The sequence below is a fragment of the Pipistrellus hanaki genome (genome assembly GCF_964339955.1).
Source record: "Pipistrellus hanaki genome assembly, chromosome: 5".
Taxonomy (NCBI): Eukaryota; Metazoa; Chordata; class Mammalia; order Chiroptera; family Vespertilionidae; genus Pipistrellus; species Pipistrellus hanaki.
This window is the reverse complement of record NC_140507.1, coordinates 92,436,803-92,452,858: the sequence shown is the minus strand read 5'-3', so window position 1 is coordinate 92,452,858 and position 16,056 is coordinate 92,436,803. Positions and strand designations below refer to the sequence as shown.

The following is a 16,056-nucleotide window of genomic DNA, read 5'->3' as shown; positions in this document are numbered from 1 at the left end:
ATTCTTCCTATCCAAGGAAGAAAACCTGCAGAGTAAAAAATAACTAAGTAGCCCTTTCCAATGAGGTTGTGGCTTTGCAATAGAAGAAAACATGTCTCTAAAGAAACAGGCCTGAGAAGAGAAGAAAAACTACTGCCCTATAACTTTAGATTATGAACTATAAACCAGAGTGACGCTGTGATCATCAGAATATTTTGTCTGAGCATTCCCCTGTGAGAGGCAAAAGGAGAATTATTTTCCCTGCCAGGCGGTGCCCTGCAGGCCCTGCCATGGGTATCATCTTGCCAGATGGACAGTGAGGAGCCCTGGCAATTTTAAGGGTGTGGGGGACGAGGGAGTCAGATGTTTAGATTTTTTTCTTTTCTTTTCCTTCCTTTTTACTTTTTCTCTTATTTATTTATTTATTTATTTATTTATTTATTTATGTATGTATGTATGTATGTATTTTTTGCTAAAGCAGCTCACTGCTCCCACAGCAGTGGAGAAATAGGCAATCTCATGCATGGCTGATGGGAGGGACTATCAGCTGGCAGGATCCACAACTGGGTGATTTGCCTATTTTTATAAATTATAATAGCATATATACATTGATCCAGTAATCTCACTTCTGGGAATTTGCCCTGCAGATATGAATGCAAAAGTGAAAAATAACAATGGTATATGCTTACTAACTGCAGCATTCATTGTAATAACAAGAGATTGGAAACAACATAAATGTCCATCAGCAGGTGATGTGTTAAACTATTATTCATCTACAACAGAATAGTATGAGGCTGCAAAAAGAGACTGAGGACATTTTATGTCTTGAGATAGGAAGATCTTCAAGCTATAACAAAGCTGTAATTATATTTTTGGGTAAGTAAAGGGAAATAAAATATTTTTTCATCCAAAAACTGTGGAAGAATATGTACATAGTTACCTAGGGAAGGAGGGTAAAAGTTAGACACTTGTCACTGAATGTACTTATAAATATTAGTTCATTTTTTCCCATCCCGAACTGCCTAGCCACTCCTAGCTCCTCAATATTTTCACTTGTCTCGGAATTAAGGACAGTTTCTCAGTGTTCATCCCAGACCTCAGGAATGTGGCTTGATCCTCGTGATTTAGTGACAATGCCATCTTCACTTCTGTGTGCTGAGACCTGGGGCATTGCTTTAAACTGTGAGGGAAAGGGCTTGGACACACTGGGATATAATAGATGAGAGGCAGGGTGGGATGTTGGAGATCTAATTTCGAAAAAAATTAGAACTGGATTTAAGTCCCTAATTAACTAGGTGACTTAAAGGCCTTTGAGCATGCTCACCTGCAGAATCAATATAATTGGACCTCAGAACCGAAACAAAAGGAAACTTAAAGCAAGGTGACCGGACGTCTCGCTTTTGGCGGGACAGTCCCGATTTTCAACAATTTGTCCCGCGTCTCGCGGCGTTTAAAAAAGTCCCGGTTTTTGGAAAGAATCTTTTAAATCTTTTGGACTTTTTTAAAACGCCACGGGACGCGGGACAAATTGTTGGAAATCGGGACTGTCCCACTAAAAGCGGGACGTCCGGTCACCTTAATTAAAAGGAAACCAAAACAAAAGGACAATTTAAGAGAAAATGGCAGCGGAGTAAGTGGAAGCTACACCGACGCTCCGAGGACCAAACTGGCACTACAACTAAAATATAAAACAAACAAAAAACCACCCTGAATAATCCACTTCATGAGGCTTGGGCTTCTCATAGCATGGCCATGAGTTCTGAGAAGTGTCTCAAGAGTGACCAAGGTAGACTTAGCCTTCAGAGTCCCAGAACGTCCCAGCTGCCACATTCAGTTGGCTAAGCAAGTCACATAGCCAGTCCAGGTTCAAGGGGAGGGGAAATAGACTTTCCTCTCGATGGTGGGAAGAGATTACATTGCAGAAAAGCGGACACTATAGCTGATAGGGAGGGACTATAACCTGATAGATAGAGCACCTGAATTAATCTGAAAAGGAATCATATTATTTTAAAATCTTAGAACAGATATACTTATGTGAATAGGGGGTGGTTCTCATATGTCCACTTCTGGTATATACCCAAAATAAGTGAAAGCAGGGATTCAAATGAATATTCGTACACCTGAGTTCATAGCAGCATTATTCACAAGCCAAAAGATGGAACCAGCTCACATGTCTATTGAAAGATGAGTGTGTAAACAAAATGTATTATATACATACAATGGATTATTTTTCAGGCTTAAAAGAAAGGAAATTTTGACACATGCTACAAAATGAATGAAACTTGAAGACATTATGCTAAGTGAAATAATCCAGTCACAAATGGACAAATATTGTATGATTTTTCTTATATGAGATCTCTAGAGTAGTCAACAAAAAGTAGAATACCAGGAGCTGGGGGGAAGGAGAGAGTGGGATGTAATTGTTTACTGGGTCCAGAGATTCAGTTAGGGAAGATGTAAAAGTTCTGGAGATGGATTATTGTGATGGTTACACAAAAACGTGAATGTGCTTAAAGCTGCAGAATTGTACACTTAAAAATGGTTAAAATGGCAAATTTTATTATGCATATTTTACACAATTTTTAAGAACGAATTTTGTTCACATAAACAGGCTAGATTAATGATCAAGAGTGTAGCCATAAAAAGCCTAAATAAATATTGCACACAGGAAATGTTCATTACAGGATTTCTTTGGTTTCCCGAGGTGTCAAAGTATGAAGGTTTGAAAACAAAAGCAAACCCATTCGCCCAACGTGGGGCTCGAACCCACGACCCTGAGATTAAGAGTCTCATGCTCTACCGACTGAGCTAGCCGGGCGGGATAGCAGGAGTCGTCAATATCTCCAGTTAACAATTATTACCTCATCGTGTGATTAGGTCTGCATCTAGCTGGAGGTTTGAAGTTGTGTTCCGTTGGAGTATGATCCAGCTATTAAAAAGCTCTGGGCAGCTTGGAAACTCAAACTCGGAGTCTCTCCTACTTCCGTCAGTTTTCTGCTTGTCCTTTGCCGGGAACCTGCCCTTTTCCATCCCCGTGAAGCTCAAGGTGCGAAGGGAATACGTGCGCAGGACGATGCCACTGGCCCGATCACCCTTTGATTTTTTAAATCTGGAGTTAAAAGGCAGCGTCAGGGAATGGCAGTGGTGAAGACCGCAGCCGACACCTCCAACGTGGGTAAAACGATGGTGGGGGGGGTGGGGGGGGCGGGGGGGGAGGCGGTGAACACACCATGAAATATATAGGTGACATAGTATAGAATTGCATACCTAAAACCTATATAATTTTATTAACCAGTGTCACCCCAATAAATTAAATTAAAAGAATAGAAAACACCAGTATCTGAGGTCGCATTTTTTTAATTTGGGAGATCCAAAGTGAAAAAAGAAACCGCGCGAGTCCACGCTGGAGATGCCGGGGATCGAACCCGGGGCCTCATACATGCAAAGCATGCGCTCTACCGCTGAGCTACATCCCCCACTTATCAGAACCCTCCTTGCTCTCCTGCCTTAGCGGTTTCATTGTGCAGGGCATGTGTACATGCATAGTCTCTGGAGAGCGCGATTCCCCAGATGTCGCAAACCCCAGCGGGCAGCGTCGCGAGGGTTTCCAGGGCTCGCTACTAAATGACTACGGGGCGCAGACCTCGACGGAAGGACGCCCGGGGAGGTCAGGGCTGGGATAAACACCTGGGGGCAGCGGTGGAAAAAAGGAGAAGTCATTTGATGCGATTCCCCAAATAAACTGTGAAGCGAAAATTAAAAGAAGACTGTGCAGGACGCTGTGCTTATTAAAAAAAACACACACACAAAAGAAAACTGGGAGGAGTGTAGAAAAAATAATACTTGTATAAAATCATTCAGAATTGCTTGGGATGGGGAGGGGACTGGGGTCTAGGCGATAGACAGACTTTTCAGTAGAAACCGCTCTGTTTTTTAATCACTTCCAAATTAATTCAACCCAAGAAAAGTTTACGGAGCGCCTACAGGTACCAAGAATTGCTCTAGAAAACTGGTGTTCCATCGGTCCGAAACTCACATAGTCCATCCGCTCTAACAGCTCGCATTCCCGAGGAAGTAAGTGCTGGATTGAAAATGGAGCCAGCGCTGAGCGAGAGAAAATTGTAAACAGGCTTCATTGAGAAAGGAAACTTTTTTTTTTTGAGAAAGGTAACTTTTTGAAACAGGGTAGCAGCATGGAAGTGAGCCATGCACGTGTCTGGGAGAAGAGAGGTCCAAGTCACCAGCCGGTTCAAAGTCCGCGAGGTGGGGTCTTGGTCGCGTTGCGGGAACAGCAGGGAGGCGCGTGCGGCCGGAGGGGAGTCGGCGGGAGAGTGGTCAGAGCCGAGCGCAGAGGAGGCCCAGTGCGAGGGGAGGAAGACTGCGGGAGGGCTGGCAGGGGAGTCTCCGGAGGGTTTGAGCAGAGAAAGGCCATGATTTGTTTAAAAGTAACATTTTAACAGGAGTGTTCTCACAGCTGGTGAAGATGGGGCGGCAGAGTGGGACAGGGCAGAGATTTGGGGCTCGGTGGAGATGTGCAATGGAGGGAGAGACAGGACACGGGGTGAGGTGTGCAGTTTTTCCTCCTGGAGTCACAGAGGGCTCCCTGGTTTTGTCCCGAGCACCAGGAGGGCCCTGGAGGCGGGAGTTCCTGTGCGGGGTGAGGGGTGAGAGGGGAAGGTGAGGGAGGAGCAGTGGGGGTGCAGGTCAGTGCAGGGTGGACACGGTGCGGGCGCCCCGCCGGTGGAGCTGTGCTGGAGCTGAATGTGGAGGCCGGTCTCCGCCTGTGCTGTGTGTCCTCAGGGATAGGGTCGTCGGGCCGTAAAGTGTAAGAAATCAGAGGGACTGAGTACAGACAGGGAACCGAGGACTGAGCAGGGCAGGGAGAAGGATGGAGGTAGCAGGCCCTAGAGCTGGGGAAGCGTCTGGAAGGCGCCGGGAAAGAGTGTCAAGAAGGAGAAAGCATGCGATGCGAGGGCAGTGAGGTGAGGCCCGAGAAAGGGTCTTTGCCTTTGGGTCAGGACCGCCGAGGTCACTGGGACTTTACCCAGAGCGGCTCTGAGGAGGGTGAGGGGGAGCTGGACCAGGAGAGGCTGCAAACAACGCCAGCAGCTCTGGAGGGGGCTGAGGAGATACAGGGGGCATGCCACCGAGTAAACCGGGAAATCTTATTGTAAGTGTGTGGTTTATAAAAACAATTACATAACGCATAAACAACGGGGGAGGGGACGTGGCAGGAAAGGTAGCTAGCTAGCTACAGAGGTGGATACGGGGCCACGCTTGGGGGTCGGGACTGAGCGCCAGACACGACTCCAAATTTAGCTCCCGGGCGCCGGGCCCGCTGCTCCGGGGAAACCCGACCCGCGGCGGCGCCGGCCCCCCGGCCAGCGCCCAGCTGTCCCGGCGCGTTTCCCGGCGGCCCGGGCCGGGGGTGGGGGGCGGCCTGGGGCGGGCGGCGGGGCGAAGGAGCCAGCAGGGGTGGGACGGAGGGGCCCAGGCGCGGGGCGCTGCCCTCCAAGGGAGCCCCTCGCTGCGCAGCGCCCCTTCCGGGCGGGTTTCCAGCCGGAGCGCCCGGTGCCACCTCCGGCGCCGGGGTCCGCCCCGCCCTTCCTCCCGGAGGCCCGCCCCGGCCGCCCGGCCCGCGGCGCCGCCATTGGCTCCCCGGCCTCGCCGGCGCCGCCCGACTCGGGCGCGGAGGGCGTGCATGGCGGCGGCGGGGCCGCGCGCGGGTCCCTGCTCCGGGGCCGAGGCCCTGGCCCTGGCGGCCGAGCTGCAGGGCGAGGCGACCTGCTCCATCTGCCTGGAGCTCTTCCGGGAGCCCGTGTCCGTGGAGTGCGGCCACAGCTTCTGCCGCGCCTGCATCGCGCGCTGCTGGGAGCGCCCGGCCGCGGGCTCCGCGCCGCCCTGCCCGCTGCCCTGCCCGCAGTGCCGCGAGCCCGCGCGCCCCGGCCAGCTGCGCCCCAACCGGCCGCTGGCCGCCGTGGCCGCGCTGCTGCGGCGCCGCGGCCTGCCCGCCCCGGAGCCGGGGCCCGCGGAGGCGGCGCGGTGCGCGCTGCACGGCGAGCCGCTCAAGCTCTTCTGCCAGGACGACGGGCGCGCCATCTGCGTGGTGTGCGACCGCGCCCGCGAGCACCGCGCGCACGCCGTGCTCCCGCTGGCCGAGGCGGTGCTGGAGGCCAAGGTGAGGCCGCGGCCCCGCCGCCGCCGCCGCCGCCCCGAACACCGGAGCCTGACGATGTCCCCGGACTCGGCGAGTTTCTTTCTTCCCTTCGCCGACTCCAGCGGCGACGTGGGCGCGTCCACACCGCCGCCGCCTCGCCCGCCCCCGCGGGGGCCCGCCCAGGGGTCCGGGCTGAGCAGGGCGAGGAGCCGTCGGGGCTGTCGGAGCTGTGGATTGTGGGCTCCTCTTTCCTGCCTCCTTGCTGGGGCCTCAGTTGAGGGGTGTGTGGAGGGCTTTCCGATGGCGGGGACTGGAGCCGAGAAGACCAGGTGGCTGGGCTGCTGGGGTCGGAGGGGCTTGTGGTTCAGCCCGAACTTGCGCACTGATGGTCTGGGCCGGGGGAAGTGAGACCCTGGGCTTTTGGCGTCACCCTAAAGGCGCCCTGTCCCCCTTTCTGAAGTCAGGCTGTATCCAGCCCGGTCTCCTCCCCACCAGCAGGGCCTTCCCTTTCTCCTGGGCGACTCCAGGAAGGCTGGGTTTCCAGAAATCTCTACCCACAGTGTCTCCCTTCTCTCCCGCCCGCAGGAGCTCCTGGAGTCCAGGCTGAAGGTCCTGAAGAGGGACCTGGAGGACTATGAGGTGTTTCGTTCCACCGAAGAGAAGGAGAGCAAGGAGCTCCTGGTGAGCGGGCCCCCCCCCCCCCCCCCCCCCAGAGGGCCACCGCGCCTGGCAGTTCTGTGTGGTGACTGAGCATGTGCCGGTTTAGAAAGATAATAGGGTGCACATCGTAAAAGGTGACCCTATATACTTTATCATGTAACCAGAGCTTCTGCAAGCGAAAGGAAGGGCTAAAATAACCCTAGAACAGCTGGCTTCGACTGGAATTGGGCCAGGAGTCAGGATGTATACTAGTCATTTTAATATTACACCCCAGTTAGGGCTGTGGAGTCTCTCCCGATTGAATACAATAATGTTTCTGCAGAGGAACATGAATATTCAGGTTTATTCAGACTCAATGGAAACATAAATACAGTAAATAGCCTCATGCCAGCCCAGGGCATTTTTTGCCATCACGAGTTATGAAAAAAACCCCGGTTTTTTCATTTTTAGAGTTCTGAGGTTTGCAGTTAGGCTAAGTGGAAGCGGGCTTACGGTCAGAGCCGCTGCGGGTGGGAAGGCTGGGGACCAATTTCCAGGAGCTCCAGGTGCACAGCCCGGGGTGCCCATGACCCCGGTGGGTCGGAACTATATTTTGTCTTTTTTTCAGTGGAACAGGAAAGTGAAACGGGGCTCCTTTTGAGTAAGGGGAGCTGTGTGGGTCACAGACTGTAACTTTCTACCTGGAAAATTCAATGCTTAGCCCTATAAATCAGTGTTAAAAGAGTGAAAGGCTTGATAGGGAGGCCTTTAGGAGAGGGCTGTCCAGTTCTGAAGCTGGGAGTTGGAGGAAGAGGAACACAAAGACCCTCCTGTCCTCCGGGTGGGGAGGGGTGGTGTGGGGGAGACCTGAGCTCAGACCCTTCCTGACCTTCCCCGGCACCGGGGCCACATGGCTGCCCAGCCTTCCCTTCTGACCACTCACTTCCCTCCCGAGGAAGGGCTCAGCCCTCATTCCCACACCCCACTCTCCTCTTCTGGAGGCGGAGTGAGCATGCGGCTCTTCCCTCTACAGCCCAGAGGCCTCCCACATGGGGGCAGCGTCATGGTCTCTGGCCTTACCTACCATGACACTGCTTAGCACCTTCCCCCTGGCCCCATAGCCTTTAGAATTCAAAACACTGCTGCTTCATACAACAGTCAGCCCTTGCTGCATGATAACAGAATGAATACTTTTATCTGAAAATGCTCTTACCATTTATATTTTATTTACCTTTATTTTTTTTAATATAGTTTATTGATTTTTTTACAGAGAGGAAGGGAGAGGGAGAGAGAGTTAGAAACATCGATGAGAGAGAAACATCAGTCAGCTACCTCCTGGGATGTGCCTGCAACCAAGGTACATGCCCCTGACCAGAACTGAACCTGGGACCCTCGAGTTTGCAGGTTGACGCTCTATCCACTGAGCCAAACTGGTTAGGGCACTCTTACCATTTAGGAGTGCTTCTCAGTGGGGACAGTTTTGGTCCCCAGGGGATATTTGGCAATGTCTGAAGATTTTTAAAAATATATATATTTTTATTGATTTCAGAGAGGAAGAAAGAGGGAGAGAGAGAAACATCCATGATGAGAGAGAATCATTGATCTGCTGCCTTCTGCACGTCCCTCACTGGGGATCAAGTTTGCAATCTAGGCATGTGCCCTTGACTGGAATCAAACCTGGAACCCTTCAGTCCACAGGCCGACACTCTATCCACTGAGCCACACCAGCCAGGACTGGAGATATTTCTTGTTGTCAATCCTGGGGCAGGGGTGCTACTGGCACTTAGCGGTAGAGCCAGGGTGCTGATTAAGCATCCTGCAACGCACAGACAGCCCTCTACAACAAGGAATTGTCTGGTCCGAATGTCAATAGCGCAGAGGCTGGTAAACCCTGGTTTAGAGTGTTTTGGCTAATATTCTCCCACTTGTGTTACTTCCTTGGGAGGCCGTATGATATAGTTGCAAGAAAGCAGATTCTTGGGTCAGACTCCCTGAGGCGGAGCCCTGGCTACCCACTTATTGGTGACAGGCGTGCTCCTCTGCCCCTCTCCTCGTTTGTAAAATGGGAAGAAAGTGCACCCACATCATCGGGTGTTGTCAGCGTTGAATGAATTCACACCTGTAAAGGGCCCCATGCTCTGTCCTGAAGGCACCGGTGGGGTTGGGAGGGAAGAGCCATGGCCTGAACCCAGGTCTCTTGAATTCAAAACCCATTCACGGAATCCTCTTCCAGCCTTTTTAAAAAATCTTAGTGATTTCAGAGAGGAAGGGGGAGGAAGAGGGATAGAAACATCAGTGATGAGTGCAAACCATGGTCAGCTGCCTCCTGCACATCCCACACCAGGGATTCAGCCCAGGCTGGGAATTGAACTGTGACAACCGTGGTGTCCTGGTTCATAAGTCCACACTGCACACTCCCCACTGAGGATGTTCCCGCAACCAAGGGACATGCCCTTGATCGGAATTGAACCTGGGACCTTTCAGTCCCCAGGCCACGCTCTATCCACTGAGCAAAACTGGCCAGGGCAAGAACAAGGAATTTCTACAGGCAAAAAAGCTGCTTGGTTATTGCGACACTATTTCCCAATAAGGGATGGCAGGCTATGAACAGGCAATTCTTGATTAGCTGGTTTAAGATTCCATTTCTGGGATAGCCAAAACTATCATATAACGAAGTCTGTTTAGTGAGGTGGAGCTTAGCATCAGCGACTCCATATTGGCCCTGCTTTCTTGTATGTGACACATAATAAATGTGTTTGGGGAGAAGAGTGACCTCAGTTTAATATTTAGAGTGGCCCCAGGAGGCACTGATTCATCCTCGCTTTTCGAACGAAGAAGCTCAGCCTTTAGTTCTTAGGTGAGTTTGAAGGTGCCCTGAGCCCAGGCACACCTGTGACGGGGAAGCCAGGGCGTGTGTTGAAGCTGCCATGCCCATAGCGTTGGGATATTTAAATTAGAGGCCGTGCAGGGTGTGCGTGTGTGGGTGCGCCTCTGCCCCCCGAAAAGCGAGGCGGGCCCAGTTTCCCACGGCTCAGCGCTCCTGTCCAAATGCCAAGTCCTGATGCTCATGTCCCTCACCTCTGCAACTTTTCTCCGGAGACAGAAGCAGATGGCAGCTGAGCGAGAGAAGGTGGGGGCAGAGTTTCAGGCCCTGCGGGCCTTCCTGGTGGAGCAGGAGGGCCGGCTCCTGGGGCGCCTGGAGGAGCTTTCCCGGGAGGTGACACAAAAGCAGAATGAGAACCTGGCCCAGCTCGGGGGCGAGATCGCCCAGCTCTCCAAGCTCACCAGCCAGATCCAGGAGACAGCTAGCAAGCCCAGCCTTGACTTTCTGCAGGTGAGTGGCTCCCCGGGGCTTTGAGCCCTTTATCCTGAGGCATTGGGAAGGCAGCCAAGCGGGTCCTGTGAGCCGAGTGGGCTCACACCCTCTGGAGCCAAGGGGGCTGGAGCGGGTGCCTTGGTTTTCCTGGGTTAGAGGCAGGTCTCAGAGAGGATAGGACTTTCCTGACCGGGAAGAACAAGAATATGTCTCCCATCATCTCCCAGCACGCACACACTTGAGACAAGACCCAGGAACTAACACTACTGGGAATCACTTAAATATTTTCTATCATATTTCATTAAAAAAATAAAATAGTCACAATCTACTCATTCTTACCTGGCAGGGGGATATCTTGATCACAAAGGTGGTTTTTCTAGGGAATGGTTATTCATTGCACTCTGGATGTGCTGACCTCTGCAGTTTCCCCACATGAAGGAAACTGGTCTGCATAATTTGTGTTCGTGCTCCCACCTGAAAAAAAAAAAATAGTGACAATATATTAAATAAACTTCACAAGACACAAATGGATCAAAAACAGTCATTTAAAGGACACTGGTTGCGCCGAAACCGGTTTGGCTCAGTGAATAGAGCATCGGCCTGCAGACTGAAAGGTCCTGGGTTCAATTCCGGTCAAAGGCATGTACCTTGGTTGTGGGCACATCCCCAGTGGGAGTGTGCAAGAGGCAGCTGATCGATGATTCTCTCTCATCGATGTTTCTAACTCTCTATCCCTCTCCCTTCCTCTCTGTAAAAAAATCAATAAAATATAGTATTAAAAATTAAATAAAAAGCAAAGGATACTGGTTGGAACGAGCAGTCGCTGCATAAAGGCTCTGACTTGTCTTGGGGGCGTGAGAGCAGAGGCCACGCTGGGCCCCAGCACCTGGCTCCAGAGGCGATTCTGTAATGACGGGCATTTCAGAGCTGTGGGCAGTGTCCAGGGACCCACCGTGTTGACGAGGTGCCCAGCTCCAGGCTCAGTGGGGAGCCCTTGGCACCCCGGCCCAGCAGACAGTGGGTGTGGTGCCCCTGCTGAGTGCCTCCTCCTCTGGGCGGTTTTATTTTTCCAAAGGTGAACGGAGGTTACCTGATGTTGATTTTGTTTTCTTCCATCTTTCTTTCCAGGAATTTAAAAACACACTAAGCAGGTGAGTGGACCTCACAGTTCCTGGGGCCCCTCTCAGCTGGTTCTTTCCCATGGGTAGCCTCTTCCCTACCCCCAGCTTCTCACCTCCCACGTCCCCACTGCCTTATCTGGCACCTTCTGAGGTGGGAGTATATGCCCTTGACCAGAATTGAACCTGGGACCTTTCAGTCCGCAGGCCTGGTGTGGGTATGGGCATGAGACCAGGCTCGCCTTTTTCTAGGTCTCCCCACCCAGGGGGCCTCACTGTCCTAATTGTGGGAGTGGGCCAGTGTTCCTCCTTGTCCTGCAGGTGCAGCAATGTGCCGGCCCCCAAGCCAAGCACAGTCTCTTCCGAGATGAAGAATAAAGTCTGGAATGTTTCCCTCAAGACCTTTGTCTTAAAGGGGCTGCTCAAGAAGTTCAAAGGTAGGGCCCAGGTGTGGGGCTGGGCCATGAGGTGCCAGGGGCAGTGGTGTGGTTCTGGAGGTTTCGGGTAAAGATGTGCCTTCCCAGAAACTGTGTGAGGAAAGTGGAGCTGGTGTAAGTGGTGGCTAATTTACTCAGGCCCCCTCTGCGCAGAGCTTCCCCTGGGACCAACAGGATAGAGGGGCATTGGGGGCGGGAGAGGATGGGGAAGGAGATGGCAGCTCTGACCAGCTCCGGGCAAACGAGGGGAAGCTGGACAGGAAAAGCCAGAACACTGCCTCTCCCGGCACCTGCGCTGGCCCAGTGCCTCGGGCCTGTCTGGGAGGCCGTGTCAGAGGAGGTGCTGTCACTGTCATTGTCAGACAATCTTGGTGTCGTTCACACACACCTGCTTGGTTTCTCCCCAGAGGACCTGCGTGGAGAGCTGGAGAAGGAGGAGAAAGGTACAGTAGCGGTGAAGACAGGGAGTGCCTGTTACTGCCGCGTGGAGAATCACTCCCTGCTGGCCACTGTCCCTCTGGGCTTTGGGGGGTGGTTCCCTCTGCCCGCCCTCTACTCCCTTTTCCTGTCCATGCCGACTCCTGCAGGCCCCGGGGGGCTGTAGGCTTGTGGTCCAGAGCAGAGGTGCCCTGCCCCTCAGGATGCTTAGGTTGGGGAAGGCTTGTCAATCACCTACAAGCCTTTCTCTCCCCTGTCCTCACTCCCAAACTTACTGAGACCTCTTCTGGGGACCGCAGTTGTGTGCAGGGGTGAGGGGAAGCAGGAAGAAACGGAGGACAAGGGAGGTGGTTCTTACTCCTGCAGAAATCTGGGTGAGTGGGACCCACCCCACAGGGAGGGGAGTGGGGGCCAAGCCAGACTTTGCCTGGAAAGGATCTAAACCAGCTGGGTCAGACTATGCCCATTCTGTGCACAGAGCCCTGCACAGGCCCCTCTCACTCAGCAAAGGCTGCAGCTCTCCCAGCGACCCTCAGGCCGCACTGCATGCTCTCCCCGTGCACCCGTTCTCCGTGGAGCTGTAATGCACCAGCACACACTTCCCTGGGCCTGGAACATGCTTCACCGGATAGCCGCCTCTGGTTGCTTCACCTCTATGTCTTTGCCTAAATGAACTTAAAAAAAATTTATTTATTTTTACAGAGAGGAAGGGAGAGGGATAGAGAATTAGAAACATTAATAAGATGAGAGATCAGTTGCCTCCTGCACATCCTGATGTGCCCACAACCAAGGTACATGCCCTTGACAGGAATCGAACCTGGAACCTGGGACCCTTGAGTCTGCAGGCTGACGCTCTATCCACTCAGAGCTAAATGTACCTTTTCAGTGAGGCTGTCCTTGGCCCTCTAGTTGAAAGCACAGTTGCTGTCCTGATCCCTCTTCTTCTTTTTTTTTTTTTTTAAATATGTATATTGATTTTGTACAGAGAGGAAGGGAGAGAGATAGAGAGTTAGAAACATCGATGAGAGAGAGTCATCGATCAGCTGCCTCTTGCACACCCCCTACTGGGGATATGCCCGCAACCAAGGTACATGCCCTTGACCGGAATCGAACCTGGGACCCTTCAGTCCCCAAGCCGACGCTCTATCCATTGAGCCAAACCAGTCTCGGCCCTGATCCCTCTTCTATATTTTTTTTTTGTTTGTTTGTTTGTTTTTTTGTTTGTTTTTTTTTCCTCTTCTATATTTTTAAAATCATTTATTGTCTCCTCCCCTCCCTGAAGAAAGGAAGCTGTAGGAGGGCTGGGATTCCCAGGGCCTGCACATAGGAGGCCTGGAACACTTACAAGTGTGCATATTTGAGCCTTTTCTTACATACACACACACACACACACACACACACACACACACACATTTTTCAGAGAGGAAGGGAGAGTGAGAGATACAAATATCAATGATGAGAGGATCATTGATCAGCTGCTTCCTGTACACCTCACACTGGGGATCGATCTTCCGATCCTGAGCATGTGCCCTGACTGGGAATCGAACAGTGACCTCTTGGTTCATAGCCACTGAGCCATGCTGGCCAGGTTTGAGCTTTTTCTTATGGAACATTTCAAACATATGCTAAAGTAGAGAGATGAGCATAACAAATATTACATGCTCATCATACACCCTCAGCAAATACCACTAATGCCCCTGCTTATTTCTTCCTACTGGATTATTTTGAAGCAAATCACAGATAATATAATTTCCATAAATATTTCAGTATTGGGCCTCTAAAGAGAGACTTTTAAAAATCCATATATGTTTATACTGATTTGAGAGAGAGAGGAAGGTGTGGGGGCAGGAGAGAGAAATATTTCCATTGGCTGCCTTCTGAGGGGCCTGCAACCCGGGCGTGTGCCCTGACTGGGGACCTCAACCAACTGAGTCCCCGCGGCCAGGGCTAAAGAGATAAAACGACAACCACAAAACCATCATCAGAATTAGAAAAATTGATTCTTTCCGGTATCTAAGTTCTACAGTTTGATTTCAGATGTATTGTTGGGGGTGTAGGAGTAGGGTGTGGGGGTGGGCAGAAATGGGGCTGTGCAAGAGGCCTGCAAGGGCCATCTCTCCCTGACTCCCCCTGCAGTGGAGCTGACCTTGGACCCGGACACGGCCAACCCCCGCCTCATCCTCTCCCTGGACCTTAAGAGCGTGCGCCTCGGACAGCGGGCCCAGGACCTGCCCAGCCACCCGCGCCGCTTTGATACCAACACCCGCGTCCTGGCGGCCTGCGGCTTCTCCTCGGGGCGGCACCACTGGGAGGTGGAGGTGGGCTCCCAGGACGGCTGGGCCTTCGGGGTGGCCCGGGAGAGTGTGCGCCGCAAGGGCCTCACGCCCTTCACCCCCGAGGAGGGCGTCTGGGCGCTGCAGCTCAACGGCGGGCAGTACTGGGCCGTGACCAGCCCCGAGCGGACGCCCCTCAGCTGCGGCCACCTGTCCCGCGTGAGGGTGGCGCTGGACCTGGAGGTGGGCGCCCTGTCCTTCTACGCCGCGGAGGACATGCGCCACCTCTACACCTTCCGTGTCAACTTCCAAGAGCGTGTGTTCCCCCTTTTCTCCATCTGCTCCACAGGCACCTACCTGCGAATCTGGCCTTGAGAGACATTGCCCGGCCCCGGAGGGAGGGGGCCGTGCAGAGCGAGGCCTCTGGCTGCCCTGGGGAGGGATGGGAGCTCTGTCCAGGCTTCCTGCTCACTTTGGGGCTGCCCTTCACCCTTCCTGCCCCCGGCTGCCTTAGACCAAGCAGCCGAGGCACAAAGGCCTTCACCCCAGGGCCTGTCCCCTACCTGGCATGTGGATCTGGTACAGCTGCTGGGGGCGGGGGAAGGACAGGAGCCCAGCTGTTGACAGGGCTGCTTCCTGTCCCGGGCTCACTGCTCAGACTCAGCAGCGCCTCTGGCTCCCTGGAGCCACACCAAGCCCCGGGTCTGTGTTGTCCTCAGTTGCAAGGGGCACATTTGGGGCCAGGCCAACCAGGTTCATGATCACTTCTGATTTGCCTTCTTGTCAGCTGCCAGCTGCCTTCAGAGACCTGAATCCAGCTGGCCTAACCAAATCGTCCACTCAGGGAGGAGCACTGTGCTCCCAGCTCAAAGGACAGTCCGGGTCAGAACTGGAAGCAGAGCCTAGACCTGTGCCCTGTGCCCTGTGCCCTGTATGTGAGGGAAAGCCCCAGGCAACAATATATAGGCATGGCTACCCTCACCCAGAAACTGATGATCCGAGTGATATGTACATCACAGCGACGGCCACGTGTCCTCACAGATGCCCAAACCCCTCTCAAGTGCCAAAGTACAGTCTCCCTGGGTAAGGAGACAAAGGTTCTGGAATTTTTACAGATTCAACTCGCACCAGCATGGAAATGCAAAGCAGAGGCATGCCCCTGACAGATTCTTTCTGGAACTTGCCAAGTGTATGCCACCAGCAGAAGCTAATGGCTCCCCAGCTTCTGTAAGGCTGGACTTCGGGGAGGGTGGTGGTGGGGTGTTCCTTGCTTAGTGCTCAGAGATGGAAATACAGACTATGAGTTCATTTCTACAGTGGCTTAGCTCATTCTTAACCCTGCCTGAGTGCAAGAGCACACGTGTGAGCAAGGCTTTCTGCCAGGTGAGGTGAGCCTGTGTGCTGTGAGAAAGGTGCACAGGTGTTTATATCAGATTGCAGGACGGGCATGTGGATCTTGGCAAGGGTACGTATGAACAGTGCATAGGGGTTAGGTGTTGAAATTGAGGTCAGGTAGGTCAGACCCTATTGTTGACTTCTGGTTAAATATTAGCCACCCATATTTAGTCGATGGCCACAGGTTTCCATCCATTGCTGACCTAATTCTGTCTACCCAGTTCACACAGATGCAGGGACGGTGACAGCCAAGCAGTTGGTCTGCAGGAGTCCTGGAGCTCCTGTACTCTGTCCTTGGAGATGC

General features: G+C 52.8%; 1 protein-coding gene across 6 annotated transcripts; it reads left to right on the top strand.

Annotated features, from left to right (window-relative positions):
* Positions 1-4,674: 4,674 nt before the first annotated feature.
* TRIM7 (tripartite motif containing 7) lies at positions 4,675-15,671 on the top strand. Of its 6 annotated transcripts, XM_084885257.1 has the most exons (8): positions 5,471-6,157; positions 6,722-6,817; positions 9,879-10,109; positions 11,220-11,242; positions 11,531-11,646; positions 12,054-12,089; positions 12,384-12,458; positions 14,221-15,671. In XM_084885257.1, exons 1-8 carry the CDS (start codon positions 5,681-5,683, stop codon positions 14,730-14,732), a joined length of 1,566 nt encoding a protein of 521 aa, XP_084741383.1. In that variant the 5' UTR covers positions 5,471-5,680; the 3' UTR covers positions 14,733-15,671. The 6 variants fall into 6 exon arrangements, 4 of the variants coding, with proteins under 4 accessions (XP_084741386.1, XP_084741385.1, XP_084741383.1 ...); XM_084885260.1 differs by lacking the exons at positions 5,471-6,157; positions 12,384-12,458 and adding an exon at positions 4,675-4,804; XR_014795136.1 differs by lacking the exon at positions 11,220-11,242 and having other exon boundaries at positions 5,458-6,157.
* Positions 15,672-16,056: the final 385 nt, after the last annotated feature.